The following is a 25902-nucleotide window of genomic DNA, read 5'->3' as shown; positions in this document are numbered from 1 at the left end:
CTTTGCGCTAGTTATCCAGAGATGCCCTTCTACGATATTAAAAGCATGTGAAAGACCATACAAGGAACTCGATGATAACTCGTGATATTGCCACTCGAAATCTTGAGCTTCAATGGTGTCCCATATAGTTTGAGTGAGAAAATAATATCTGTCAAGTGACTGCTCCAAAGATCGTGTAGCATCCGTGAATCTACCACAACACATGCAGGACAATGGTAATCGCACCTTGATGGCTATTAGAAACAATTATCACATGTCAAAAAACATTACAAAGCACGAGATGTCTCTAGATGGTAAATCTAGATTACCATCGAGATAGATTTGTTGGGGCAAAGTTTATTGTCGGATATAGCGTGGCAGCTGAGCTGACAATCCCCGTATACAGAGATGTTTGCCACATTCACATGCAGATGTTTATGATCAATCACATGCAAATAGAAATGTACTGTTTTTGTTTTAATTTGTTGCTAATGTGATATTTTCTTAGAATATCGATAATATCAAATGTTCTCTTGGGAAAATACTGAATGTAACATGCTTAACGGATAGGTAGTTGCTGGGCAAGAAGAGAACAACAACGGCAATCAATGTAAGCATCTACCTACTTGTTAAATGATCGAGAGAAGCAAATGATCGTCAATGCAACATGTTATCATTGAAGGAATAAACTTGGTTCCATCATCATATAATAACGCTCAATAACTACGCATTTGCATCTCAAACACATGCGATTTGCCTAGGCACAGTCGATGGCAAATACCCCAACAAACATTCCTCAGCTTCGCATCCAATAAACAGCTGTCAGCATGTCTTCCAGAATCCTGATGGTTAACACGCTAAAACGTCATGAATTGCGGATGGTGTGTAAAGCAGATGGCGGACATTGTTCCTCCACGTTCCCTTGACGTCATCCGCCACGATGCCGATCGCCAGTCAGTTTTGCATAAGCTCACTGTCTGGGTATGTTTTTATTATTTATATCTGGTGTACCCTCGTTTCATCCTTGATATTTCTAGAAAGTCTCTTAACTCATTACATATTCATCCTTAAGAAGGAAGAGCTACATTCACATAACAACCACATATAACAACCAACAACACAACAACATACAACATGTCTGCCGAAGATACTAAGAAGCCCGATACCGGCAACGTGACTGACACAGTCACTGGCACTGCCCAATCTGTTACGGGCATCCTAGGCAACACAGTCGGCGGTTTGGGTCGCACTGTCGGCGGAGTTGCTGGTGCAGCAACTCGAGGCCTTGGAAATACTGTCAATAGCGTCACCGGAGAGACTGGTCGTCCTGTAGGAGATGCTATGGGCAACATTGGGACGGGACTAGAGGGAGGCTTGGAAAATGTTTCCAAGGGAGTGGAGGATGCGGGGCAGTGGAAGAAGCAGTAAACAAAACAACAAAAAACAAAAGGGTCAGGCGCGAATATGGAAACTAGGGGGAAAGGGCCCTGAGCCCAAATGTACTATTAATTACGAATTTGGAACAACCTTGAATCAAAATTTTGTCATATCATGTACTGTATTTTGTTTCGTGATATCGACATTAACAGCCTGTAAAGCTACCGTATGCTAATACTTGGATCCGACTGAAACCAAAACCCTTGACTTGCGGTGTAACACATAGGAACCTCCCGTACCCTTCCATTCTCACGCCGTAGACTCTATCTCCGTAATGATCCTTGAGAGGAGTTTATCTGAACCGTGCGTTATTACAACACGCGGAAAGAGGAACACAATCCCAGTATATCTGTTATATGACCTGTAATCTTGCGCAAATAGGAGGGTCATGCTCCTCATTGCTTAGTCTTGCCAGTAATGGCGTTTAGACTTGCTCGGCACCCCAGCCGACATCAGCTTCTCGCATGTTGCTAGGGGGTTCGATCGAGGGAATGAACTCGAGGGCGACGTAGCCGACACCGATGATACCAACAGCACCACCAGCTAAGTTGCTAATAAGGCGACTGCCGAGAAGAAGGCCTCCGAGAAGGATATAGACTATCAAATTTGTCAGAATATTCTCCCCAAAAAGAAACTAGACACCTAAACATACAGATACCACGGCCAATAAAGGAAAAGAGGAAGTTGGCGTATCTCGAAACTTGAGGGGGGATTTGGAACTCTAAAGTCCTAGTTAGCACCATTCTACTTCCAAAGTAATCTGGGATACAAGGAAAGTACATACCTAGAAGTGCAATAGCAAGACCAAATACAATCATATAGATACCGATGACGAGGTTCTGACTAAAAATTGAGCAACAATCAGCGTCGTCGATCATCAATCAGCCCCGCATGTGGAAAAGGAATCGGTAAACGCTGCGTCATGATAACATGGAAGCACTTTCCGTCGCATTCAAATGAGAGAGACTCAGAACTTGTTCTCTGTTCGGGAAACCTACAAGCCAACGGGGAAGATGTGGAAAACGCCCCCCAGAACGGTGATACCCGCCACGGCCAAGTTAACAATGCGGCTGCGGCGCATCGAGGCGCAAATGTTAGCGACAGCAGTTCAATTGGATCGCCTGGACCATGCAGATAGACTAGAGACATACAAGATATCGGAGATTTCCATAGCTGCTGATTGACGGGGAGAAGCTGTATCAAGAGTCGGGACTGAGTTGGACGAAGACGGAAGTGTCGCGATGCGTGGATTTTGAGTCTCGCGGGGAAGAGGATTCGTCGCACGTGCGCTCCAGGCAGCGGCTCGGGCAGGGAGCTGAGGCTAAGAAGAGGGAGAAGTAGGGAGAAGAGTTAGGCAGTTACGTGAGTGTCATGGAAACAAATCACAAGATGCGAGCTGGTGATGTTGAAGCTTGCGCAATCCTGTCCAAAACAGCTATCCGGATGTGTTTGACGGTAGCGGGCAACAAGGCTGTGGCTGTGCGGTGACGTACTTGCCTCGGTGGGTGGTGCGGCAAAAGCTCGTCGAAACTCCGGATATTTGTCGCGGCTAAGGTACAAAGTTACAAGCACCTCCCAAACTCAGCCTCGGGGTATGCAGAGAGAGAGCTTTACAAGTTGCCCAACGACGGTTGGATTTCACGTTCAATCCTCATGATATTCTCCAATGTTTCTCACTTTTTTGCGCAGAGAACCCCTTTGAACGGCTCTCTGATTTCATCCAAACATGATTTACCGCTCAGATAAGATGATTGCAAAGATACGGGGTTCGCAGAGCTGGGAATAACGAAGAATGACAAGGTCCAAGATGATGGTGGGCTGCAAGCGTGCTGAGAGAACAACATTGTTACGAGTATGGATTTTATCACCAGCACGGATGGGAATTACCAGCACCAAACGTGAGACGAGGCAGTTCTGTTAAGCAATTCTGCTGGAAGACCAGATTCATTAAGATACTCACGGAACAGGATGGGACGAACCGGAATGTGTTGGTATACAACGGTATCCATCTCGCTCTTTGATGCGTGATAATAGGCTGCCAATGCCGGAGCCTTTGAGCCGAGCAGATGATCTATCATACTGCCCATACAAGGCAAATACTCCGAGCCAGCTCTGTCTACAATCAAAGAATCATGTCATTCTGGTTCAGCTCACATAATACCGATGGGGTCATGGTTACAATGGAAGGGAGAGCCCAAGTTTCCCACGCCGCCGATCCTCCACTCTTACTCTGGCGAGGACTGCTCTCACACACGGCTGGCAAATATTCACTCAGGCATGAAAATCGCCACTCATTATAATTAGAGCATCATGACGGGAAACGAGCCTTTCAGTGCAGAGGACGAAGCCTTGTGGTAATGGTCAACTGAGACAGGCCAGGGTGCTGTCTGGTTCAAAGTGGTTACCAAAAGCACTAGCACGCCACCGAAAAGCAAACGAGGCGGCATACGACAGGGGTTGTGAACTCCTGGAAATGAGAACGTCTCGTCGAGGCCAAGTAAAAGCAGACATCTACTATTACGAGTACTGCCATGTCATCGGCGTTTCACACAAAGCCCAAAGTGCACAGACTAATACTTAGCCGCCACTGTATGCGACGGCGTCTTGGAGGATTCGACTCTCCCTGCAGCATGTGGTTCTCGTGTTCTTGACCGAGTCGTCTAAATTGGCCTATTCGAGCTCTTATCACAAAGGCTTTGCATGGAAATGCATGAATATGGTGGAGATGAGCCCGGGCAAAGCATCCATGGATGGAAATCCAGCCAGCCGCAGGACAGGGAGGGCGGTGAGTGGGAACCCCCAGCAGCACCAATACTGGACGCTGCTCGATATTGGTTTATGGTCCTTGGACGCAACCGAGGTGCTCGTGGGATGCGCCCTGCTACGTTCAGAACGACGGGCAGCATTACACGTGTCCGGAGACGCGCTCCGAGCCAGTCAGAGCTTTGCTGCACGTACAGCCTGATTTGCCGGAACCCCTCAGGAAGTGTGATATGCAGCTCCAGTTCTGCCCAGCCACACATCGTACCATTATGAGCGGGCGAGACAAAAAAAAGAAAGGAAAAAAAGCAGCTACCAAAGCACCGACGAAAGGACCGACCAGGATTGAGACCGGAGAGGCATTCGGCGCCTCGCCGGGGACCCTCCCCCAGCACTCACACTCCCAGTTTGGCTCGGTACGAGATCCCCGGTATTACTCGGCTCGCCCTCCGACCTGGGTTGGCGAGCAACACACCTTTCGTCTTGTTTTAGCGGCATAGGATAGTAGTTGGATAGATGGTCTAATGCTTGTTCGTCCCATTTGGTACTAGGTGGTGTTTCTGGGCGAGCCTTACTGTGGAGGCATCTTAATGCCGGGAATCTCTTAAATTTTTTTACGGCCGATCGTCTCGTGGATCAGTGGATACACCAAGATACCGTGCCTGCTAGGGGGAGCTAACCGCGAGGTTAATATTCACTCCAGGAGATGCTGTGTATGGCACGGCACATACAGTGAGACTGAGACGCGCGGCGCCTGCTGGGTGTTTGGCCTCCATCAGTCACCAGGCAACCCCAAATCGACATACGGTTGGCTGTCAAGGGAGAGAACCGTATGCAACCAAGGCCTGTGGGATGATAGGTGAGTGGCTACATTCGTTCTACTATTGCTTGCTTGGTGGGTGGTACTAACAACCATGGAGTCTGGGGAGGGTGGTGTGCTTCCAAGGGAAATCACAACCACTAGAACCCGTACAAGTACAGGAGGGGCTCCGCCAAGGCTGCATAAATTCTCCTAAGACATGGCATTGGCATGGCATCTATTTCCAGCATACAAGTTGACAAGGTACGTCAACTCTCCTTCCGTTGAGGAGCTTCACAATCGCTGATCTCGGGCTTTGAATGTGCCGAACTAGAACTAGCGCGGCTCCATGTCTAGCCTGTTCAAAAGACGACTTGAGGGTGTGGTAGTACTACAGTACATGTCTGATGCAAGACGGACGCGGAGTGAGTGCGGAGCACACCTGCCTACGAATACACGCTGATACACGCAGAGGTATCTAGAGTGTGTCATTACATGTCCATGCAAGACAGGCCTTCTCTGCTCCATACCGTGGTGTCCTATTCATGCCTATTCATGCAAGCTGCAGCTCTCGCAGGAATCGAGTTCTAGGCCCCAGTTACGGAGTAATACTGCAAGCAGGGCACTATATGATATGCGTCAGCAAATGTGAGGGGAAAGAGAAAGAGATAAGTATTCAGCTCAATTTTCCTAGGTATAGATCGAAAGGATGGTACAGATTGGGACAAGGTATCACGGCTGTGCTTTTTTGACAGCTAGGAGTTACCAGGGCCCTTGTCATCAAGCAGGTATCACACGCACACCCAACCACCCACCCCACGACTTAAGAGTCATCTTAGTAAGAGTGTTGCCGAAGATAGACACAGTATGAACAAGGGGAAGACGGCTCGACAAGGAGTCCAGAAGCGAGGTTTGGGCAGAGGCAGAAAGAGGCAGACAGAGGCTGAGACCCGGAACGCGAGGGGAAGACCTAGACCATTTTTTGCATGCTGATCGTTTCAGCTGGATTGCCAAGGCAGCGCCAGATGATTTGTGCCACGTCAATCATCCTGTGACAATGGCATTTGTGGCGTATATTGATCCAACGCATGGCCGAGACAGAGGCCGGTTTATGTGTACTTGGTCCATCACGGTGGCGGACTCTATGGATATGAATCGGTATATAAAGAGCAGAGGTTCGTTCTTTTCTGGATAACCAACTTTGTCCTACAAACATTTCGATTGTCCGTCTATACACTCTTGTTACACGCTTCGAGCTTGATAATACATTGACACTCTTCGTGCCGCTTACTCCAAAACCAAACTCAACTTACAACCTTGTCTTTAGCTCTTTAAGAATCAGACAAACACATTCTTATCAAAATGTCTTCGTCCGGTAGCCTCCCCCTTACCCCCATCACCAGCATTGGCTCGATCAACTCCCCCTTCGACAGGGTCATCCCAGCGGCAGATCATGCAGCCTCTGCGTCCGAGTTCAGCAAAAGAACTTGGCAAGAGCTTGTAGCGAATGCTGCCTCCATGTCATTCAATATCGACACGGTCAATCTGGCCAGCCTGGCCAAGTACGGGCCAAAGCTCCCCGACGAAATGGAGGGGACCACCGAGCTTGCGGGATATGCCAAATGGTATAAAGCAGGGCAGCCCGCAGTAGCAATCATCCTCAACGCGATACACGCTATTCGCCATGGCTTCAAACGGCGATGGGACTTGATGAAGCTCACGCCGACACTCTGTGAGATATCGAGGCACAGCGGCTTCAAATTCTCAGACAGCGAGTCTAATGGTCTTGCTTTCATGTTCCTCGCTTGGTCCTATATCCTTTGTGCGTTTTTGCTTGAACAACAGCAGATACCCATAGTCTATGAAGATCCATACAGACAATGGGGTAATGGAACCTATGAAGGTGGTGCCTTCTTCATAGACCTTGGGGACGCTAGTGATGAAGAATATCGCTGGTGGTCAGCTCTTATTCATCCTGGCCGAGGATGGAAAGCTGCTTATTCTTCGCAACCGGTATGGGCTGTGACACTTGGGAATCAGTTCAAGTTTATTATCCTGAATGAACGCAACGTGCTGCCGTCAACCAAGGTCAATCCTCCCTCTGCCAAGGAGGCGCTTGTTTTCCTTTCTCGATTTGCTGCCAGATTCAACTTGGAGAACCAGGCGTCACTCGGACTTGCAATGGCACTGACCATTCCACTTCACGATAATATGTCCTCAACCATTCAGCTGCCAGAGCCGTATCTTACCAGGAAAGATGTTGTGTCTATTCCCTCTTCCATCATTGACCAAGAATTTCGCAACCTGTCTTACTACATGGTTCTTAGCTCCAACCCTACTTTCATGGCCTCGGCTCTTTGGTCTGTCTTTTTCGAACCTGAAATCGACTGCAACTTGGCCAGCCCCTGGTGCAACGCAATCATTGATGTTATTAAGCCCTTGATTGACGGTCATCGGCTTGAGACGCTGGGTCATGTACTTGCTCAAAGAAGGCCTGGCGTTGCTGCTCTATGGTACGGCCTGGTGGCCTGTGGCAATACAGATGTTATCCAATCCATCATTCCCTACCTTGAGACCTTGCACACCGCATTACCCGCAAAACATGTTCCAGAAGTTTCTGTCTGGACCGACACTCCTCAGTCATTCATGGACCTTTCTGGATCTGGCCCTTATTTACAGGGGAATCAGATATCTCGCGAGGATCTGTGGCGGCTACGACACGAGAATTGGAATACCTGGAAGGGTGGTGTTCATTTCCGCCACTTACCAAGAACTCCCTTCCGACCCTTTGGCGCCATTGACGCCGAAGAAGTGGAAGTCATGGTGCGGCCGCACTTAGAATGCCCGAGACATGAATGGATCTATTCCGGCTTCACCTGGACCCTCGACAATGGAGTCGACCTGACCCATGAGCCACGTGTGTTGACCACCTCATGGGCCCGGTTTGAGGCTGAATCACATATCAACTTGCCCCCAGCTCGCGGGGGCGAGCCAGACTTGGACATGGATTACACGGCATCTAAGCAAGCTACCGGCGACATCTTCCGGTGGGCCGCTACGGAAATGGAGGAGACTGGCAAGCATATCTACTCGCACCCGTGGGTCAACGTAGAGGGACATCTCGCTCTAGTTGGGCAGGAAAAGCGCAGGCCTAAAGGAGTCGTGCGTATCTCGGATATGGACAGAGTCAAGGAGTGGGTTGTCAGCAACAATGGTGAGTGAGCCCGTCATTTCAGCGTGCTACGATTTTTTTCTTACATAACTGACTCGTTATTTGCTGCTTAGAAGGGGGCGATGAAGAAATGATTGGCATCAGAGAGGAACAGAAGCTTGTGTAAAGAAGATGATGCTGCTATTTCATTTCACTTCTTTGTCTTTCCTTTTTGTTATAGATGGCAATGTTCAAGGCAGAACACTGGTATGGCACATAGATTGGTCAAGGCGGAACACGGGTATGGCACATAGATTGATACATAGAAAAGCCAGGCAACAACATGATTTGGGATTTGGGACTCATGAGATGGAAAATTGGGGAAATGGCAAGCTTCCAGGTAGTAATTGGCAAGCTCCCAGGTAATGGGTAAGGATGGGACACTGGAACTGGGGTAATATGGGACATTGGGCATGGGACAAGGAAGCTAGGAGGAAATCGGTCTGGCGGCAAGTGTGTATTTCGTAATTCTTGGTTAGGTACCTAATTAATAGTCCTCTCATTAATTCCTAGGTAGTAGCTTACAGTAGTTGCTTCATCTAAAGGAGAGTGAATAAAAGATGTGCAAGCTTTGCATATATTGAACTGCAGGAAAGCAATCCTGATAGGCTTGCATTGCGTTCAGAAAAGGAAGTCGAAAGCGAGAATAGAGCCTTGATAAGCCAATGAAGAGGTGCCTAGAGCGATAAGAGAGCCTCCATAAGCCAATTAAGAGGCTTTTAGAGCGAAGAGCGAGAAAAGAGACAACAAACCCAATCATGACCGGCATAATATGAAAACCCCAGCCGATAATGCTAGCATTAGTACATCAAAAGATGGCCTGGATGCTTCCAAGTTGGTCTAAGACAACGGAAGCAGACCAGATTGGCTCTCAGTGCGGGGCCGGCATGCGTTAGCGCTCTTTTGCTTTCATTTACAGTACTTGCACGAGCTTTAGCCGTGCCGTGTCCCAGCCAGCAAGAAAGAGGGCATCAATAAGAGGCCGGCATTGTATGAGTTGAGTACGAATGATTGGCGCACAAGCCCACCCACAGCTGCAGTGGACAGCCTGTTTTTACAACGCGGTCTGTATTCCTTCATTATGCGTGGACACTTTGTTATGCTTTTGCATCTGCGTTTCCTTTTCTTGGCTTTCGAGCTCCTGTTTGACCAGGTCCCTGAGCTGGCAAAGCTACATTAGGTACCGTGGTCGTACTCCGCTGAGGGGCAAGGCTAATGCAGGTCGCCTACGGGGTACTTGCCGCTTCATGTGCCTGCCCTGTGCTGTGATCGGTGTAATCGTAAATGAAGCATGGAAGCTGGAATGGACGAAGGTGGTTGCCTTATTGGCTGCCCGCACGCCCCGGAGTCATGTCATCCCGAGGCAAGGGAGAACAGCATCAGATGTAATCGCTTTGTCTTATTGGCTGCCTTGGGGGAATTGTCTGCTCACCCTCAATTACGTGCTTGGACTGCTTGACTCTTGACTCTTGATTTGGCACTCCTCCCACCGTGAGAGGCACAGATGTACCTACCTAGGTTGGTACCTGACCATGGTCCCTTACGAGTATGGCGCACGGGACGGGGTGGATCCCCCGGCACGGCTAGTTGGTCCAGATCCGGCCCCGCTCAGCCCCAAAACCAATCCAATCACTAACCGGAAGCTACTGCTCTGCCCCCAAAATCCAGCTCACCTCCTTGCGTCAATCCTTTGCACCTGCCTTGAGACAATTTTTCCCATGACATTATTTTTACCAAGTCCCTGGTACTTGGTATTACAAGGGAGGATGGCTATGAGACCAGAAGTACCGGTACTTGGCAGGCGGGAGGAAAGCGTCATGAGGAGGTGCGGAACCTGCGTGTTAGACGTGTTCAAGGCCTAGAAAGAGACAAATGATAGAATAGATGCAAGAACGAGAAACATGAAGTAATATGTCGGAGGTGCCAAGGCTCCCTCTGCCCTTTTTTTTTTCTCTTTTTTCTTTTTTCTTTCTTTTTCCCACTCCAACTCTTTTGCCTTTTAAGCAGCTCTTGGAACTGAGCTGACTCGCTCTGCCCTTTGAAACTGCATTCCCCTCTCTTTTGCATTGCACAACACGCTCATCACTTTTTCCCCTCTTCGACAATTTACTTCACTCATTCAGCCTCTACTGAGTACAATCTTATCAATCAGTTCATCATTCTTGTCACAATGGAGTCTACGCAGCTTCAGCAGCAAGAACCTCAGCAAGGGCAGCGTCTTGCTAGCCCTTCACGCCAACCCTCGCTGTCTCCAGCCGAGGAGGAGGCTGTGGCTGGACTTGCGCGCATGAATAAGCGAATTCGCGAGAATCCAATCATCGCCGACGACGACCCTATCGAGGAACGTGGTGTGAAACGGCGGCAGACCTTGGATTCTCGTGATGGCGCTGAGGCAGCTACCGAGACAGCTGTTGAAGCGTCAGTTGAAGCGTCAGTTGAAGCATCAGTCATGGCATCAATTGAAGATGAGCCTTCTGGGACCCCTCTAGAGGTGGCTTCTTCGGAGACTAGTGAGCAGATAGAAGGGTTGACCAATGAGGAGACTACTCAGGCCATTCTTACTGCGGCCAATGATCTTGAAAGGGCCCGTCGAAGACGGGTGCTGGCCGCCTATATTGAACAAAATAACACTCGCGAAACCAGCTATGATGGTGCAAGCACTTGGAATAGTAGTCTTCGAGAACCAAGCGCCCGAGGAGCCAGCAATGGCAATCCAAGCACCCGCCAAACAAGTCTTCAGCCAGAAGAAGGCAATGGAGAAACAGATAGCCAAGAAGACACAGAATTCGATCCTTCTTCTTGGAGGCCTATGGCTAGCAGAGACTCGCCGGATCGTCCTCTATACTTATACCCTGTCTCTGAAGCCGACAGCGAATGCTATGCGCTTCCCAAGTCTATGTGGCCAGTAGAGCACAAGACTGATCCATTTCGGGATCCTTCATGGGAACATGAATTTCAGCGGTTTGGAACATTTTTACACGAGCATCCTCTGGGCCTTTGCCAGGAAAGCGAGGCTCTCTGTAAAAGGTTGCTTGAAGGCGAACAACCGCTCCCCGAAAAGTCTTTGTTTGACGACGATATCATCCGCGCAACGTGCGAGATGATCCAACATCGAAATGAGACCATGGTATTCCGCGACATCACTCCTCTGATTGCGCCGTCAGCTGAGCTTCTTGCTTTGCGCAGCGAAACCCATAAGGATTTGATGTACGAATCTACAAATGAAATATGGGCTCACTCTCAGCCGATTCTTCGCGTCCAACCGCAGCCTACATACGCAGTTGGATTCCGGGGTCCAGCTTTTACAACGGAACGATACCAGAAGGTTTATACACTCTTTGAGGACCTCTGCACGGATGAATCATCTCCTGTCGCGAGCACACCTTTCATGTTCTTCCCATTTTTCTCGTGTGAAATCGGATCGCTCTCCATGGCCCAGCGCCAGAACACACACAGCATGTCCATTGGCATGAATGGGGTTGTCGAGCTCTTCCGCGGCGTCAAGCGTGAAGCAGAACTGGATCGTCAGGTCTTGGCCTTTTCCATCGCGCACAGCCATCACGAGGTGCAGATTGTTGCGCACTACCCGGTCATCCTCGGAGAATACACAAGCTACTTCCAAAAGGTCCTCTATTCGTTTGACTTTGCCGATCCTGCTTGTGTCGATAAGTGGGCTGCGTACCGCTTTACCAGAAACCTCTACGATCACTGGATGCCGATCCATTACAGGCGGGTCTGTTCTGCCATTGATGATATACCTCACACTGTCACCGATGAGATGTAATCAGATCTATTAACATAGGAACTAGGATGGTCTGGAAGCTTTTATACATGCGAAGCTATTCTGAAGGCATTAGATTGCCTTCGAGATTATTGGATCATATTTTGAACATAGGGAGCTTTATTATACACGCAAAGCTATTTTGAAGGCATTGGCTATCCTTCGAGGTTATTGGGTCATGTTATAAGCATAGTGGTTCTGGAGTACACTTCAAATAGTTTTGTGATTTTCTTCTTCTTCACTTCAGACGCGCTTTTTGGATCACAGCGCTTATTTCTAGATTGGACATTGGTTATAACAATGCTCGTCCATTTCTGGATTTTACTAGGGTATTGTAGCTCAATACATATCGGCATGAACGTATTCAAAACACATCTTAATGCTACCACCATATTTCCCTAGACACGTTCCGTGGAGGGTGGTATAGCATATGAAGATAAGATTCAATGTTACAGTGATGCAAACGTTGTTTTAAGCCCGTCTTTTGTTATTCTATCTCTTCCCGTTAAGAGCATTTCGTAAAGATATTGTAGTTGGAAGTCAAAGTGCACGCTGCATCAACTCTCCACGCAGACCAATACCACAATCCATTCATATGTGGGTTGGGTTTCCATGTCAAAATTCAGCATTCACGTATAGTAAAATCTAAACTAGCTTTAGGTAAGATAGGTAAAATTAATCTAAATATACCATATAAACTTAATTTTAANACAATACCAGCTAAAACTATACTTCCACCTAAAGGTGATTCAACGTGAGCTTTTAATAATCAACCATTTAAAAAGACTAGTTTAGATGGTTTATATATTATAACTAGTATAAGCGATATTAGTTCTACTGATTTATGATATAAACCTTATTATATAAATTTATCTTTAGTTATATTTACAATAGGATTCTTATTCAAAGTAAGTGCAGCACCTTTCCATTTCTGATCACCAGATGTTTACGATGCTATACCTACAAGCAGACGGTATTGGTTTCCTTTAGCCTGTGCTATAACACGAAATCCTCCAAGTACGTCAGAAGTATGACCTTGGCAAAGTTGGGCTTTACAGCTTCACCTCACATCTCCTGGGGATGAGCGACTATCCCAACTTCTGTATACATGGACACCCACTCTCTGGGCGTGCCGATACTCACGTCCTTTATATCGCCCCCAAACACGCACGTGGATCGAGCTCTGTCTGCCCGACAATACAGCCTAGCATTCTCTCTCGCGCTTAAGCGTTCATACGACACGAATATTCAGGGCAGCCATTTCACTCACATGGTGACCACTAAGTGCGAGTGAACAATACCAAGAGGGGCGCCAAGTGGGCTCTGCCCAGAAGCCAGGCTTCTCGATCATCTAGTCACCTGGAAGATGAGGAGGGGAGGCGGCCTAGAATCTCAGACCGACGTGGTTGGATGGGATGAGCTGGACGAGGAGGACTTGCATTCGAGATCCTGGTTTCCCTACACCGCCTCGACGGAGTTTTAGCAACAAGAGACATTTGTCTCGACTGAAATTGAGTGGCGCTCTTAGATTGATGAGTTGAAAATCAGGCTGAGACGCTTCGCGAGGCGAGGCTTTGACCGGGGTCCCAAGTACAGGTACACACAGACGCAGACACCCATCCAGCCTGGCCAGCCTGGCCACCGGGTATCGATCAGCCGCACAAGGATCTTACTGGATAGCATACCATGTAAGTAAATCCACCTAGGAGCCCCGTAATTTTCATTTTTATTTTCTTTTTTGTTTCTTGGCTGTCTTTCTTTTTTTTTTCTTGCTCAGCAGGCAATCTCGGGATACGACCCTAGACTTCTTACCCGAGATGGTTGCCTTCGGGAAGCTAGAAGCTTGCCTGGATGTGCGTTCTTGAGCAAGGGGGTGTGTGTGTTGTCCTTTCGTGAGGTGCGTTGGAGGAAGTAGACGAACCGGAAGTTGTGAAAGTAGAGCCGGAAGGATCTGGGGCTTCATGCACCATGCAGCCTGCTATCACACCGAGATTGTGGATTGCTCTGAGAGACCTGTGGAGAAGGAGGCTGTGTATATGTGAGTTGGAAGTCAATAGATCAGTCCGGCTGCATCTGCGGAGATTGCACTGTGTGATGAGTTATCTGGTTTACGGCATCAAGAGCCTTGTTCTGGAGCGTGGGGGAGTTTGGCCAATCAGTGTCGTGTTTCTGGGCATGATAGTGTCATTATCATTGGTATGAGTATATCGGGCTTCAGTTATTACGTTGGTGATAGTGTGGATGACGAGAGGCGTAGTCAGATTCATAATGTCTATTGTGCAACTGTATCGTGTTGTGGTATAATGGTCTCAGGACGACAACGACACAACTTCAGGTACACTGGTCAAGATGGCATAAATAATGGCTGTGATGAGCTCTTTTGGCGCTAACAATCCAACTATTGGTGCAATGTAATGCAAGTATAGAATTGTATCGCCCAACGTCCCTGTGGGAATGTGGGAGGGGAGAGCATAATTGGGTTGGAAGTTGAGCATTACATGGGGAAATAGCTTTATTCATGAAAATACCAAGTATTATGCCTTCATAAACAGCCCACCACTCTATCCAACATCACTACGTAGGCGGATTAGCATATCGGTTTTGGCAATAAAATTGAGCGAGTATATCTCTGCGGTTCTTGCAAATTTTATGTGCAGTTTGTGTCTTCAAATTTATGCTTCAGTACAACTAAATTATCTTAAATTGCCGTTTCACTGCTATGATTGCAACGGACAGGCCATCAAGTGGTACCCGGCACGGAAATGCAACAAAAAAATAACAATGGGAAGCTAAACGTACACAATTACGGCGGTAAAGCAAAGAGGAAGCAGATCTGCTCTATTTAGGTTACCGCAATCTGATCGTGATATGAATATTTTAATTTGCTCTTCACACAATCTCAGCCTCGACAGTCCAACTCAACTCGTGATCATTGCTCGATGATCTACATAATGAGGATTGAGAACGAGTAGTTCTTCAACGTAGATTGAGAGAAACAACTTATATCAACAAAGAAGCTTTGTATGCACATAGAGCTACTTGTCGTAGGTAGAGACTCATACTTTGCTCGCCATCGCCGTACACTTCAGGTTTGCCCAGTCCATGTTGCTGACGTTTTTGTCTTCTCGACTGAAACTCGTCGTAGTCTTTATGAATAGTTGCCAACATAAGATACTAATGGGTGAATCATCCCGTATAGTGGGACATCAAACGCATCGCTCTAGCCATTGTTCAAAGGCACCACCATCGAAACCTCGTAAGCAGACTGAAGTCGAAGAACCAAGAGTTTGTTGACCTACAGTATGAAGCTGCCCACTCCTGGGTTTCGGAGCCGAGCGAATTTCTCATTGCTCAAGCTTGCAAAAGCTATTTCCAGTGAGAAATTAATTTACCTAGACATGTTTGATATACTGAGAATATTAGTTCATAAGTATCTGAAAAACTCGTTCCCAGGGGCGAGGTAATGCCGTTTTATCGTGATATCCTATGGCTTTCATTCTCCACTCTTGTATGTAAATCTCATCTGTTGTATAGGAGAAGCTTTCCTTCGTATTGAAACTTCACGTATGCAAATTGCGTGATTATTTCGGACAGTTTGGTGTCAGGGGACGTACGTCGTAGGTCGGAGGAGGTATCACAACATCACGAGGTCACGGCAGTTAGAATCCAATGCTGATGTATAAAGTGGCTCTCTAATATCTAGTATCTATGGAGAGCAACCTACTATGTAGGTAGGTGCTGGAGAAGGAGATTATGTGAACTCCTTACAGTTGGAGTTGCCAAGGTCGTACAGTTGCTGCACAGTAGGCTCAATGTGCATGTATTCTGTACTCTAGAGATTACTGCTTCTGAACAAGTTAAAACTTTCGGGTAATTTTTTACCCTTGAATTGTCTTAAGATTTATCCTACTACATACATATCAGGAGATGATAGTGTTCTCCTGTTGCTGTCTCTACTCTCCATCTACTCATACTACCTAGAGATGGTTCCCACCGTCCAACACCACCGCTGTAAAGTTTATCTTAATACGAACATCAATTTATCAACGACAGGCGTCCAACCAGGTACTCCGCCTAGACACGGAGCACGGTGATTGTTCCACAGGCCATGCATCCGGAACCCGGCGCCGATCGGGATCGAATCTGTGGGGATATCTGGGGTAAGCGGGTCTTCACCCGGAGTATCACAAGCAACAACAATTGGCATTCGTCTGTTCGTTATCAAGGGGCGAAACTCCCCGAGGCCCTCAAAGCCTCATTTGCTATTTGTCTAGCTGCATCTATGCCCACACACCCATGTGCTATCGAATATAAAGGAAAAAAGAGCACTAATCGAAACAACGCAAGTCCCTGGCCAGCGGCGGTGATCATTATCGTCACGTCCTCGAAGCCCATCTATCAAACCATTATCATACAAATTACTGAGTTTCACCAACGACTTTTCGGATAGCCTGAGCCACGTGGTCAATGTTGTTGGTATTTAACCCGGCCATGCTGATTCGGCCGTTCTTGGTCATGTAGATGTGATACTCCTCGCGGAGCTTCAGAACTTGAGGTTCTGATAGGCCAGTAAAGCTGAACATGCCAATCTGGTCTGTGATGTGGTTCCAGGTTCCTGGAGTCTCCAACTCTTCAAGCTTAGAACGGAGAGCTTTGCGCATGTCGATGATGCGGCCAGACATGGTTTTCAGGTTCTCCTCCCACTCAGCGAAGAGCTGGGCGTCATTCAGAACGGTGCTAGCGATTCTGGCGCCATACAAAGGAGGGTTGGAAATCTCTGATCGCTGCAGAATGGCAAGCTGAGATGCAATGCGGGTGATTGTGGTGGTGGCATCAGGGGCAGGAGCGGCCACAACGTGGAAGCAGCCAGCTCGCTCTCCATAAAGACCAAAGTTCTTGGCGAAGCTCTGGGCAACTACGAGCTCGAAGCCTTGCTCGACAAAGTAACGTACAGCGGCGGCGTCTCGAGCAAGGTCGCCAGAGGCAAAGCCCTGGTAGGCACAGTCGAAGAAGGGGAAATGCTTCTTCTCTCGGATAATGACGGCCAACTCCTTCCACTGATCAAGTGTTGGGTCGACGCCGGTTGGGTTGTGGGCACAGGGGTGGAGCAGGATGATGGAGCCTTCAGGAGCCGCTGAGATGGCAGCGGTCATGCCCTCAAAGTCCAGCCCCCGGGTCTCCTTGTTGAAGTAAGGATACTGGGCGACCTTGATGCCGACATTGGAAAAGATCTGATGGTGGTTTGCCCATGTGGGATTTGACACATAGACGGTCTGGCTGCCTTTGTAGAACTTGGCGAGGAACAGAGCTCCCAAGTGAACGGCACCGGTTCCCGAGATGGTCTGCACAGACGTGGTGCGGCGCTCTGCGAGAGCGGGCGAATCGGCGCCGAGCATCAGCTCCGCAGCCTTGCTGGTGAAGCTCTCGATACCTGCGATCGGGGCATACTCGTGGTTCAGTTCGGGGTTGTTTCGGAGAATCTCATCAGCCTGTTGTATAAAGCAGTGGGTCAGCGATGCTGTGATGTATGAAAATGTCTAGCAGCAAATGGGCTGGACCAATAATTGGTGCGCCAATTGAGCTTATTATTGGCATCACAAGCTAGCTTGCATGCGTCGCATTCGCGGCGCCGAGCTCTCCAGATGGGACGCCAGCAAAAAGAAGACACCGTACCTTTTTTACCACAGGAAGAACCCATGGCTTCGCATTGTTATCTCGGTAGGCGCCGATTCCCTGTAAGCAAGAATATCATCAGTCATAGAGTTCATTAGACACGGTAGCTATTAGTCAAGCGATGGGATATTTGTGGGTTCGCCGGCTCCGACGTCGCAACCATAAAGGATTGCGCCAGAGTCTCGTCACGGCTGCGACGGGAACGGTTGGGGAGGATGAGGACAGCAAGGACAAAAGGGGTTGGATGTGAAAACAGACGAAATGAAAAAATTATCAGCAACAAGCAGCTTGCGACATACCAGGTCGACCTTTAGCGGGCTGTTGTCAGCCTTGTAGGCGCGGGCCAGGCCAAAGAGGGGATCTTCAGGCGCCTGGGGCACCGTTTCTGCCGGGAAACTGGTGGTAGAAGCCATTGTGGGAGAGATGTGGCTCGCAATGTTGTTGATGCGGGCGAGAGAGGCGGACGGAGTTGATTGGGAACGAGATTGTGAGGACGATGATGATGATGGAGGAGCCATGGTGGGATGTGATGGTGGGATGTCGTTCTGTAAATAAATGGGCTGCTCCTGTAATCCCTATACCAGTAGCAGTACGGAGCACCAGGTAATACAGGCGCGACGCAGTGGTCTGATGGTGGGGTTGACGGCTAAATTCGCGGGGGAAGGAGTGGCGGCCTAGGCTGTCGCTGCGCCTTTGGACAGGGCCTGGAGAGAGGCCTGGAGAACCCGCTACGTGCGATTCGACGCCTGAAAGGCCCGCCTATGCACGTCACCAGACCTAGACCTGAGTTGAGTTTTTGAGGGCCACGGGATCCAATGCGTGCTGCACGGAGCAGACGGGGTCCAAAAGCTGGAGACGGCGGGACTGGAAGCTGACTGGAGCTTGTTTTCTTATCAGGGGCGTTGTTCCCCTGGGCTGTATGATAGGATAAGGGCAGCTGAAGTCAATATCGACAACTTGCGACTCGTAACTTCAAGCAGCTACCAGGTATCTCGGCGTCGTATTGATGGGTATCCTTGGGCAGTAATGCAGTCAGCGAACCTATTCTGTTTCTGCCTAGTTAGCAGTCCATATGATTATGTTCCTTGAAACCCTGAATCCGGCGCAACGGAGCGGGTGATGGGAAGCAAGCGGTGGACTGTTTGTTATGCAAGAGGCAGACATCCATACCTTGATGCTGGACGGAGCTAGTATTGAAAACGGCCAAACGGTCAAAAGGCTCGGATCAGAGTGACGACAAATACTCCGTAAAAAGCCCGTGCAAGAGGAAAACAATTTGTTACTTGTAATGTTTTCGGAACAAACAGTAATAGATTCATGCATATCGGGGCTGTCCAGCCGCTTTTATCTGTCGCCATGCCATGTGCACTGGAGCTTTGGCCGAGGCCCCCGTCGGCTCGCACGGGCAGCAGAGCCGACTAGTAGACACGGGGTACTAAAATAGAGCTCCCCGTAGACGGTACCAACATATTGGCAGAGGAAATCGGTCGTTGGCGCGTACAAATACCTAAGGGGCGCTGCCGAAGTGAGATCGGTACCTGCAGGTACGCGTTGGTGCGAGCTGATGACCAACGGTCTCTATCATGAGACCTCTCTTATTTATTATCTCATTTGCCTCCATCAGTTGCTTCATACACTACCGTCATTCTTGTACGAGGCTGTTCTCTGTAACAGTGATATAATTTACTCTTCATCTCAGGTGGTCTTTTATGACGCAAACAAATTTCCATCAGCAACTTCGTCATGGCGATCCGCCGATACAACCCGATCCTTACACAGAATAGTACAGAGCAGTCTAAGGTGCAGCATCTGAGAAGTTGTCCAAGCCGGTGCTTTTTCGAACCCCAGGTTTAAAAACGGCATAACCCAACCCGATTGGATACACCAAATGCAAGCCACGGATCCTTGAAGTTTCCCCTTTTCTTCGGATGACACATAATTATGGTTACCAATACCCTCTACGACATTGGCCCTCTTGGCTTTGTTGGCAGAGGGTCAGGTACCAGGCGTGTAAATGGGTCCAAAGCCCCGTGAACAGAAAAAAACCACCCCAAGGACTGACTCCCCGCAGAAAAACGGCTCTTTCTTGGTCCCCCGTCTTTTTCACATGCCGCCGTCTGTCCTCTAGCGACGCAGCCCCATGGGCCTTTGAATAATAGTACAGCTACGGAGGCAACATTTCACAGTGCAAAATAATATCGAATTCATTGCGAGGCCCTCGCGCAATCAAGTTGTCAATGTTAGTCGCCGCTGGGAATGTCTAAACTATATAATCAAATCCCAGAGAATCAGGAATGCGCATAGGCCGCTTGCCGCAAAAAAGGTATATCGTGCCGTGCTTGGCCGCTGCGTGGCTTTCTTAAGCTGTTTGTTGCCGCCGCCAACATTATCCGCCATCGAGACTGAATCTGCTACAAGAAGCTCAATGTTTTCAGATTGCGCTGACAGGTTGTTGACTAGAAGTGTCTGAAGCTCGGAAATCTCCAACAAAGACCTCTCGGCGGTTCTGTGACGGATCGATGTCAGTAATTCCAAATGCGCCTGAATGGTAGACAAAGCTCAAGTGTTCTTGACCTACCTCACTTTATCCAATGTGCTTTCGTAGTGCTCCATCATACTTTGGTTGCCCTCCTCAAACATCTGAACCTGTTCTTGTGTTAAGCCCTCTGTAGCTGGAACAGAGTACTCATCCGTCCCAGAAGGGAAAGCGTCGCCTGACGGCTGCTGGTGTGATCTGTGAGTGGTTGGGACAAATTCTGCCAGGTCTCCCACCGGTAGCATGCTACGGCTCTTTTCTAACTCTCTGCGCAATCGAGTCTCCATCATGTCTTGTTGCGTTCGACAAACTAGCTCCAGTCGCTGCCGTAGAAACCACAGCACGCCGTCTCGATAGCCTCCCAGCTGCAGGGCCTGCCCTTCGGCCGCGGCATGTTCTGCGGACTTGCTGTTAGCAATGCCGCCGGATGCCCACGAGCCGAGAGCGCCCAGCCCCTTGGTGTACTTTTTGCGGATAATGGCTGATTCGGTCTCCCGGCGAAGCTGTTCCGCCTCGTCTAGCGATCGTATGCTTGCATTAAGCTCTCGTATCATCTGCTTTGCATTGGCATCGACCTCTTCTCGCTCTCGATCGGATAATATTCGTGGCTGGTTCTGGGCCAATCGAGCCTGTGCCCGGCGGGGTTGCGCCGTCGAGAGATACGCTTGCCGTACATCTTGAAGCTGCTGGTGTAGGCTTGTGATGTGTGAGTTCTGGATGCAGAAACAGTTAGAAAGGACTCTCAAAATTGCATGTGCTTTGCTTGCGTTGACTGGACTAACAATTCGGTATGCTTCTTTGAGGAAGCTGTCAATATCGTCCAGCGAGACCTTCTTGACAACCGGCGGCGCCTGGTGCTGCTGAAGCAGTTCGTTGAATTGCGCTGTGATATCCACAGCTGTTGATATTCGTAAACTTGAGCCGTCCATTTTGTGGAAAGTTATTTCGCAATATTCAATCGCGCTGGAGAGAGCCGTTGCCAAAGCTGTTGCATCTGGACGTCATCCAGATCGTCGATTTGGAGCTACGTATCGTGTAAGCTTTGGAGCAATCAAATGCTTAGTCATCATCGATATCCACCCGTCGTGGCACACCCAAACTGAACGATTTACTTTGCGACCTACGGCTGAATGCTTTCGCCCAATATTGTTAGTTTCTTTAATTAATTGGAAATGGATCCACAGAAAACCATGGCCCGGACTATTTCCGCCAATATTCGACATCAACTTGCTGCTTTACGATTCATGGGGTAGCCATATTGCTGCAAGTGCTGAGCAAAATGTCCGACCAATATCGGCCATTGACCGCGTCCGCTCAAATCTCACATGCGGCCTTCAAGGACTACTAACTATGAGTGCTCGTGATGTGTCAATGCGAAAGCGGGGGGGTGCTACGGATTCGCGTCTTATACATTTCCTAATGAAGATAATCCTCCCCTGATGCCTTAGCACAAGCTTCAATTTCAGCTTCCAAGATCGGGCTTCGGAAGCACTGAGACAGAAGAAGCATATCAGCGACGCTATTCCAAAAGCCTAGCCTATCAACAGTTCTGATCGCCGGGTATTGCCCCGTGTTTCTCAGAGCAGAGTTGATGTGTATTACCGCCAGAAGCAAAGTAATGGGATAGGCATCCAAGGAGGCAGACAGGCGATGACTGAGGCCACTCTTTTGATGAGACTCAACTCGGCTCAACATTCCCTCTTCAAAACTATTGACGTTGGATGCGGAAAATCATGATGCGCCACCGGAGAATATCGACGCTAATGCCAAAGCAACATTGAGTTGCGTGTGGGCGGGAGCTAACGGCTACACAACTCTGTGATTCGTGGATGGGAAAGATATCATGGGTTTTTCTTTTTCGTTCGGACGTCGACCGAGGAGGAAGGGGCGTGCCGGCGCGATGCTAATGGCAGGGGAATTTTTTTTTTCTCGCCTCTCCCTTACTGATTATTCCCGGGCCCTACAAGTCTTATGTGTATTAAAAGCAAAGACTAAATATTACTGCCTTCGGTCTAAGTACTAAGCGACCTGGACGACGGCATCATCTCTCGGCAGTCAAATGCCATGGTTCCCCGGAAAGCTTGGGATTTGATTTTGCTTCCTTCCATCGTATCTGCAATGCAGGGCGTCTGAATCCCTGACGGAATAATTGCCCCGATTCGAGCCAAGAGTCTCTGCGGCCCTGGATCAGACGAGAGCCGAGGGAGACACCGGCTTTTCGGGGGCAGATAACGGGCATCGACCGAATCTGTGGGGAAACCGAAGTTCGATCGTCCACAGCCAAGTGTCTCCGCTGCTACCCTACCGATCTGAAGCTGAAAGCATCTCCTCTTTCTCCTCCACCTTCCTCTCCCTTCTCGAATCCTTCATCATCATCATCCTATCCCGCCGCCTCGTTCCATCTTGCCCAGTTGACATCGTGGCCAATGCGAATGCGTCGCCATGAAGCAAGATGAAACGACACAGCCGGTCGACAAAGAGACATGCGAGAGCATCTCACCGGTTGAAGGAGAATCCGACATTGAACCTCTCGGTGATCAGAAGATTATCCGGAATCCGCCTGCCGAGTTCGAGGATCAAACCATCGCAGAGATACCAACATGTCAAAACCAGGGAGAGAGTCTTTTCAACGATGTCGAGCTGGGGACCATACACACAACCAACGAGCCCTACAGCATCTTTTCTCGCCGCATGAAGATATGGATCACCATCATGGCAACCGTGGCCAGTGTAGTCTCTCCTATGACAGCCCACATCTACTTCCCGGCACTGGATGCTATAGCCGAAGAGCTCAACGTCTCCATTTCGCTCATCAACTTCACCCTGACATCCTACATGATCTTCCAGGGCATTGCGCCAACGATCTTTGGTGATTTCGGCGACATGGCCGGCCGTCGACCCGCTTTTATCGTGGCCTTCATCATCTACCTATTTGCCAACATCGGCCTCGCCCTACAACGCGACTACGCTGCGCTCCTTGTATTACGATGCCTTCAGTCAGCAGGAAGCAGTGGGACCCTTGCTCTTTCGTACGCCGTTGTTGCGGACATCACACCAACCGCCGAGAGGGGGAAGTATATGGGCTTCGTCAGCGTTGGAATCAACATTGGGCCGGCTATTGGTCCAGTGATAGGGGGGTTGCTGAGTCAATACCTTGGATGGCCATCCATTTTCTGGTTCTGCGCTATCTTTGTTGCCGTATGGCTGGTTCCATGGGTTGCCACGGTTCCCGAAATGTGTCGAAACGTTGTCGGAAATGGTACAATTCCACCCCAATCATGGAACATCACTTTGGTTGAGTTTCTAAAGAGGAGAAAATCGGGCGAGGAACGAGAGCCTGGCCCCAAGAGAAAGCTGCGGTTCCCCAATCCCCTGGGCACTTTGCTCATAACTTTCGACAAGCAGATGAGCCAGATTCTGCTCATTGCAGCCATTATTTACTGCAACTTCATTCTCGTTGCGGCCACGTTATCGACACTATTCACAGAAATCTATAACTACAACGAGCTAGAGGTCGGGCTATGCTTCTTGCCGTACGGTCTCGGATGCTGCATGACAGTTGTTCTGCAAGGATACGTCGTGGACTGGAACTACCGCCGTATCGCAAAGAAGCTGGGAGTCGACCCGAGCCATGGGCGGCGAAACGAAATCGGCAACTTTCCAATAGAATCTGCTCGCATTCAACCCATCTATCCTTCTTTATTAGCAGGCGCCGCTGCTGTCATTGGCTATGGCTGGGCATTGCAAGCAGAGACGAGTGTGGCCGTGCCCCTCGTCCTTATATTCTTTATCGGCATGCTAGTCCCAAGCACATTTAGCATTCTCAACACCCTTATTGTTGATTTATATCCTGGCTCGCCAGCTACGGCTGCAGCGGCCAACAATCTCGTCCGCTGTTTGTTTGGAGCGGGGGCCACTGCCGTTGTGGATTACATGATTGATGCCATGGGTCGAGGCTGGTGCTTTACGTTCCTAGCACTGCTCATGGTAGCATGCCTGCCTTGGCTTAGATTCATTGAGAAGCGAGGCCCTCGTTGGAGGGCTGAAAAGTTGAAGAGGAAAAACAGCACTGACAGTGAGCAAGCAGAGTCGAGGATGACAGAGACGAGATAAGGTGATGATGTCCTTTATGATGGCATGAATGTTTTTTTATTTCTTTTTTTAAACTGTTTCCTCATATATACACCTGGTTCAAGAATAGCGTTGCATCGCATTTTGGAATCTGCATGGCAGCGGCGTTGGTATCTGGACAGCTGATCCGTCCATAGCATAATGTACCTTACTCATGAAAGTCGTCATTACTATACTATTAATTTTGATTGTTTCTCTTCTTTATAGAGCTAGAATTGCGTGCTCTACAGGTTCTCTCAAATTTTCCCACATCAACCAGTCAGATCGTGTCGTCCTAGCATCAAGTTAGTAAATAGTGATGAGAGAGAAAGAGTCCCATGACTATATCTCTGTTGTAAAAAGGATTCAACGTACGGTAATAGACCCATAGAGTTGATTTTCCAAATACCCACGGCCAGTGCCAGAAACTGCATCGCCACGTACACAGCCTTTGTCTGCAAGATCTGGCCCGAGTTGCTGTCGGTCTGGAAGCGCTCAAAGGCCTGGTTCGTGGACATTAGGCCGACGATGGGGTTCTTGAAGGCCATGAATACCATCATGATGCTAAAGATTTGCAGCGAGTTGCCCGACATGTACATCATGATGGCGGTCATGGGGAGGCCCTTGACGGGCGCGAGGGCGACTTCCCAGGCTTTTTTGAGCTTGAGCGTGTCTCTCTCTTCGGCTGAGGGAGGCTTCCGGGGCTGTGTCTTGACGTCCTTTCCTTTCTGGAGAGAGGATCCAGTGTTAGTTCTGATACAAGTTTTCTTTTTTCAGAAGCCTTGCCGAGATTGACGAACCTTGGGGGCGCTGGGCGCTCCAGAGAAGCCTGGAGGATCGATGATGCCGTTGACTTTGGACTTTGCGGCGGGAGGAGAGTTGAGCTGGGCGACCCAGTAGGGCACCGCGGGGTCCTGGTTGGAGGCCATGTCTGCGAGTGGAACGGTTGAGATGCCTGCTATTTTATTGCCTTGATTGAGGTTCGGTCGTTTCGCCTCGGTTCGCGGCGATCGATGTTGCGAAAGGCTGGAATTGCCCGTAGCTGTCGATGATGCTCTGTGTCACTGCTGTTCTGTCCGAAAGCACCACTAGCTAGTGGTGGGTCGCCAAGCCCACAGCACCTGTAATTAGCTGTAGCAGCTGCGGCCCATCTTATCGATAGCCCCGGCCGCCCAAATGCATGGCCCATTCAGAGCCTTGCCTGCATACCGACCCTGCCGGCGCGCGCTTCCTCCTTTTCTTTTCCCATCACAGCTTCGCGACCTTTGAGCCGCAAGAGAGAGTCAAGATTCCCGTCATCTCGCGCCCACAGAACCGACCCGAAGCCTCTCAAGGCCCTCGACCTCCAATTACCCCGGAGCCCCACGATCCGCGACTCCTCGGACGACCCTGCGGCGAGCCGAAGCGGCAGCAAAGAACGGGCGCGTGTCGGCACCGATTGGTCAGCTCGCTTCTCTGCGATAACCGTTCCGTTCACGACATAGTACATGCGACGGTGTGAATTCGCCGATAAACCTCGACCGGCTGGGCCATCCTGCAAAACATTTTGTGACATTCGACACTCGTGTGATTTGAGGCAGTTAGTGGTTGGTGTGAGTGCGAGTGTGCATTACATA

At 49.2% G+C, this 25902-nt stretch overlaps 10 protein-coding genes across 10 annotated transcripts; 6 read left to right on the top strand and 4 right to left on the bottom strand.

Moving 5' to 3' along the window:
- Positions 1-1113: 1113 nt before the first annotated feature.
- On the top strand, positions 1114-1407 carry M431DRAFT_489639 (hypothetical protein; the record flags this gene model as incomplete). The annotated part of the gene is made up of 1 exon (XM_024916705.1): positions 1114-1407. The coding sequence occupies one exon, from the start codon at positions 1114-1116 to the stop codon at positions 1405-1407; it is 294 nt and encodes a 97-aa protein (XP_024780529.1).
- A 216-nt stretch (positions 1408-1623) lies between these two features.
- M431DRAFT_198351 (hypothetical protein) lies at positions 1624-2838 on the bottom strand. Its single transcript, XM_024913290.1, has 5 exons — positions 2568-2838; positions 2415-2486; positions 2201-2259; positions 2069-2137; positions 1624-2013 (listed from the first exon to the last, which is right to left on the bottom strand). The coding sequence occupies exons 1-5, from the start codon at positions 2585-2587 to the stop codon at positions 1841-1843; spliced, it is 393 nt and encodes a 130-aa protein (XP_024780528.1). The 5' UTR covers positions 2588-2838; the 3' UTR covers positions 1624-1840.
- Positions 2839-4132: 1294 nt separating this feature from the next.
- M431DRAFT_489637 (hypothetical protein) lies at positions 4133-4381 on the top strand (the record flags this gene model as incomplete). Its single annotated transcript, XM_024916704.1, has 1 exon — positions 4133-4381. The coding sequence occupies one exon, from the start codon at positions 4133-4135 to the stop codon at positions 4379-4381; it is 249 nt and encodes an 82-aa protein (XP_024780527.1).
- Positions 4382-6337: 1956 nt separating this feature from the next.
- On the top strand, positions 6338-8313 carry M431DRAFT_830 (hypothetical protein; the record flags this gene model as incomplete). The annotated part of the gene is made up of 2 exons (XM_024923251.1): positions 6338-8189; positions 8261-8313. 2 exons carry the CDS (start codon positions 6338-6340, stop codon positions 8311-8313), a joined length of 1905 nt encoding a protein of 634 aa, XP_024780526.1.
- On the top strand, positions 8045-8612 carry M431DRAFT_198376 (hypothetical protein). Its single transcript, XM_024913291.1, has 3 exons — positions 8045-8094; positions 8316-8526; positions 8549-8612. Exons 2-3 carry the CDS (start codon positions 8319-8321, stop codon positions 8557-8559), a joined length of 219 nt encoding a protein of 72 aa, XP_024780525.1. The 5' UTR covers positions 8045-8094; positions 8316-8318; the 3' UTR covers positions 8560-8612.
- A 1571-nt stretch (positions 8613-10183) lies between these two features.
- On the top strand, positions 10184-12389 carry M431DRAFT_503015 (hypothetical protein). The gene has a single exon (XM_024918254.1). It carries the CDS (start codon positions 10357-10359, stop codon positions 11968-11970), a length of 1614 nt encoding a protein of 537 aa, XP_024780524.1. The 5' UTR covers positions 10184-10356; the 3' UTR covers positions 11971-12389.
- A 3996-nt stretch (positions 12390-16385) lies between these two features.
- Positions 16386-18053, bottom strand: M431DRAFT_72207 (hypothetical protein; the record flags this gene model as incomplete). Its single annotated transcript, XM_024921995.1, has 3 exons — positions 16386-17456; positions 17641-17700; positions 17940-18053. The coding sequence occupies 3 exons, from the start codon at positions 18051-18053 to the stop codon at positions 16386-16388; spliced, it is 1245 nt and encodes a 414-aa protein (XP_024780523.1).
- Positions 18054-19905: 1852 nt separating this feature from the next.
- On the bottom strand, positions 19906-21105 carry M431DRAFT_489633 (hypothetical protein; the record flags this gene model as incomplete). The annotated part of the gene is made up of 3 exons (XM_024916703.1): positions 19906-20146; positions 20219-20889; positions 20959-21105. The coding sequence occupies 3 exons, from the start codon at positions 21103-21105 to the stop codon at positions 19906-19908; spliced, it is 1059 nt and encodes a 352-aa protein (XP_024780522.1).
- Positions 21106-22867: 1762 nt separating this feature from the next.
- On the top strand, positions 22868-24289 carry M431DRAFT_71180 (hypothetical protein; the record flags this gene model as incomplete). The annotated part of the gene is made up of 1 exon (XM_024921866.1): positions 22868-24289. One exon carries the CDS (start codon positions 22868-22870, stop codon positions 24287-24289), a length of 1422 nt encoding a protein of 473 aa, XP_024780521.1.
- Positions 24290-24508: 219 nt separating this feature from the next.
- M431DRAFT_72568 (hypothetical protein) lies at positions 24509-25215 on the bottom strand (the record flags this gene model as incomplete). The annotated part of the gene is made up of 3 exons (XM_024922043.1): positions 24509-24581; positions 24662-25014; positions 25087-25215. 3 exons carry the CDS (start codon positions 25213-25215, stop codon positions 24509-24511), a joined length of 555 nt encoding a protein of 184 aa, XP_024780520.1.
- Positions 25216-25902: the final 687 nt, after the last annotated feature.

Source organism: Trichoderma harzianum (assembly GCF_003025095.1).
Source record: "Trichoderma harzianum CBS 226.95 unplaced genomic scaffold M431scaffold_1, whole genome shotgun sequence".
Lineage (NCBI taxonomy): Eukaryota > Fungi > Ascomycota > Sordariomycetes > Hypocreales > Hypocreaceae > Trichoderma > Trichoderma harzianum.
The sequence above is the reverse complement of the archived record's forward strand: the minus strand, read 5'-3'. Positions and strand labels throughout refer to the sequence as shown.

Bases quoted from the DNA above. Each gene is read 5' to 3' on its own strand.
- M431DRAFT_198351 (XM_024913290.1), bottom strand. From the start codon at position 2,587: ATGGAAATCTCCGATATCTT. The intron at 2,260-2,414 runs GTAGGTTTCCCG...CTCAATTTTTAG, and splicing joins CACATCTTCCCCGTTGGCTT to TCAGAACCTCGTCATCGGTA. The intron at 2,014-2,068 runs GTATGTTTAGGT...CAAATTTGATAG, and splicing joins CTTTATTGGCCGTGGTATCT to TCTATATCCTTCTCGGAGGC.
- M431DRAFT_198376 (XM_024913291.1), top strand. From the start codon at position 8,319: ATGATGCTGCTATTTCATTTCACTTCTTTGTCTTTCCTTTTTGTTATA.
- M431DRAFT_503015 (XM_024918254.1), top strand. From the start codon at position 10,357: ATGGAGTCTACGCAGCTTCAGCAGCAAGAACCTCAGCAAGGGCAGCGT.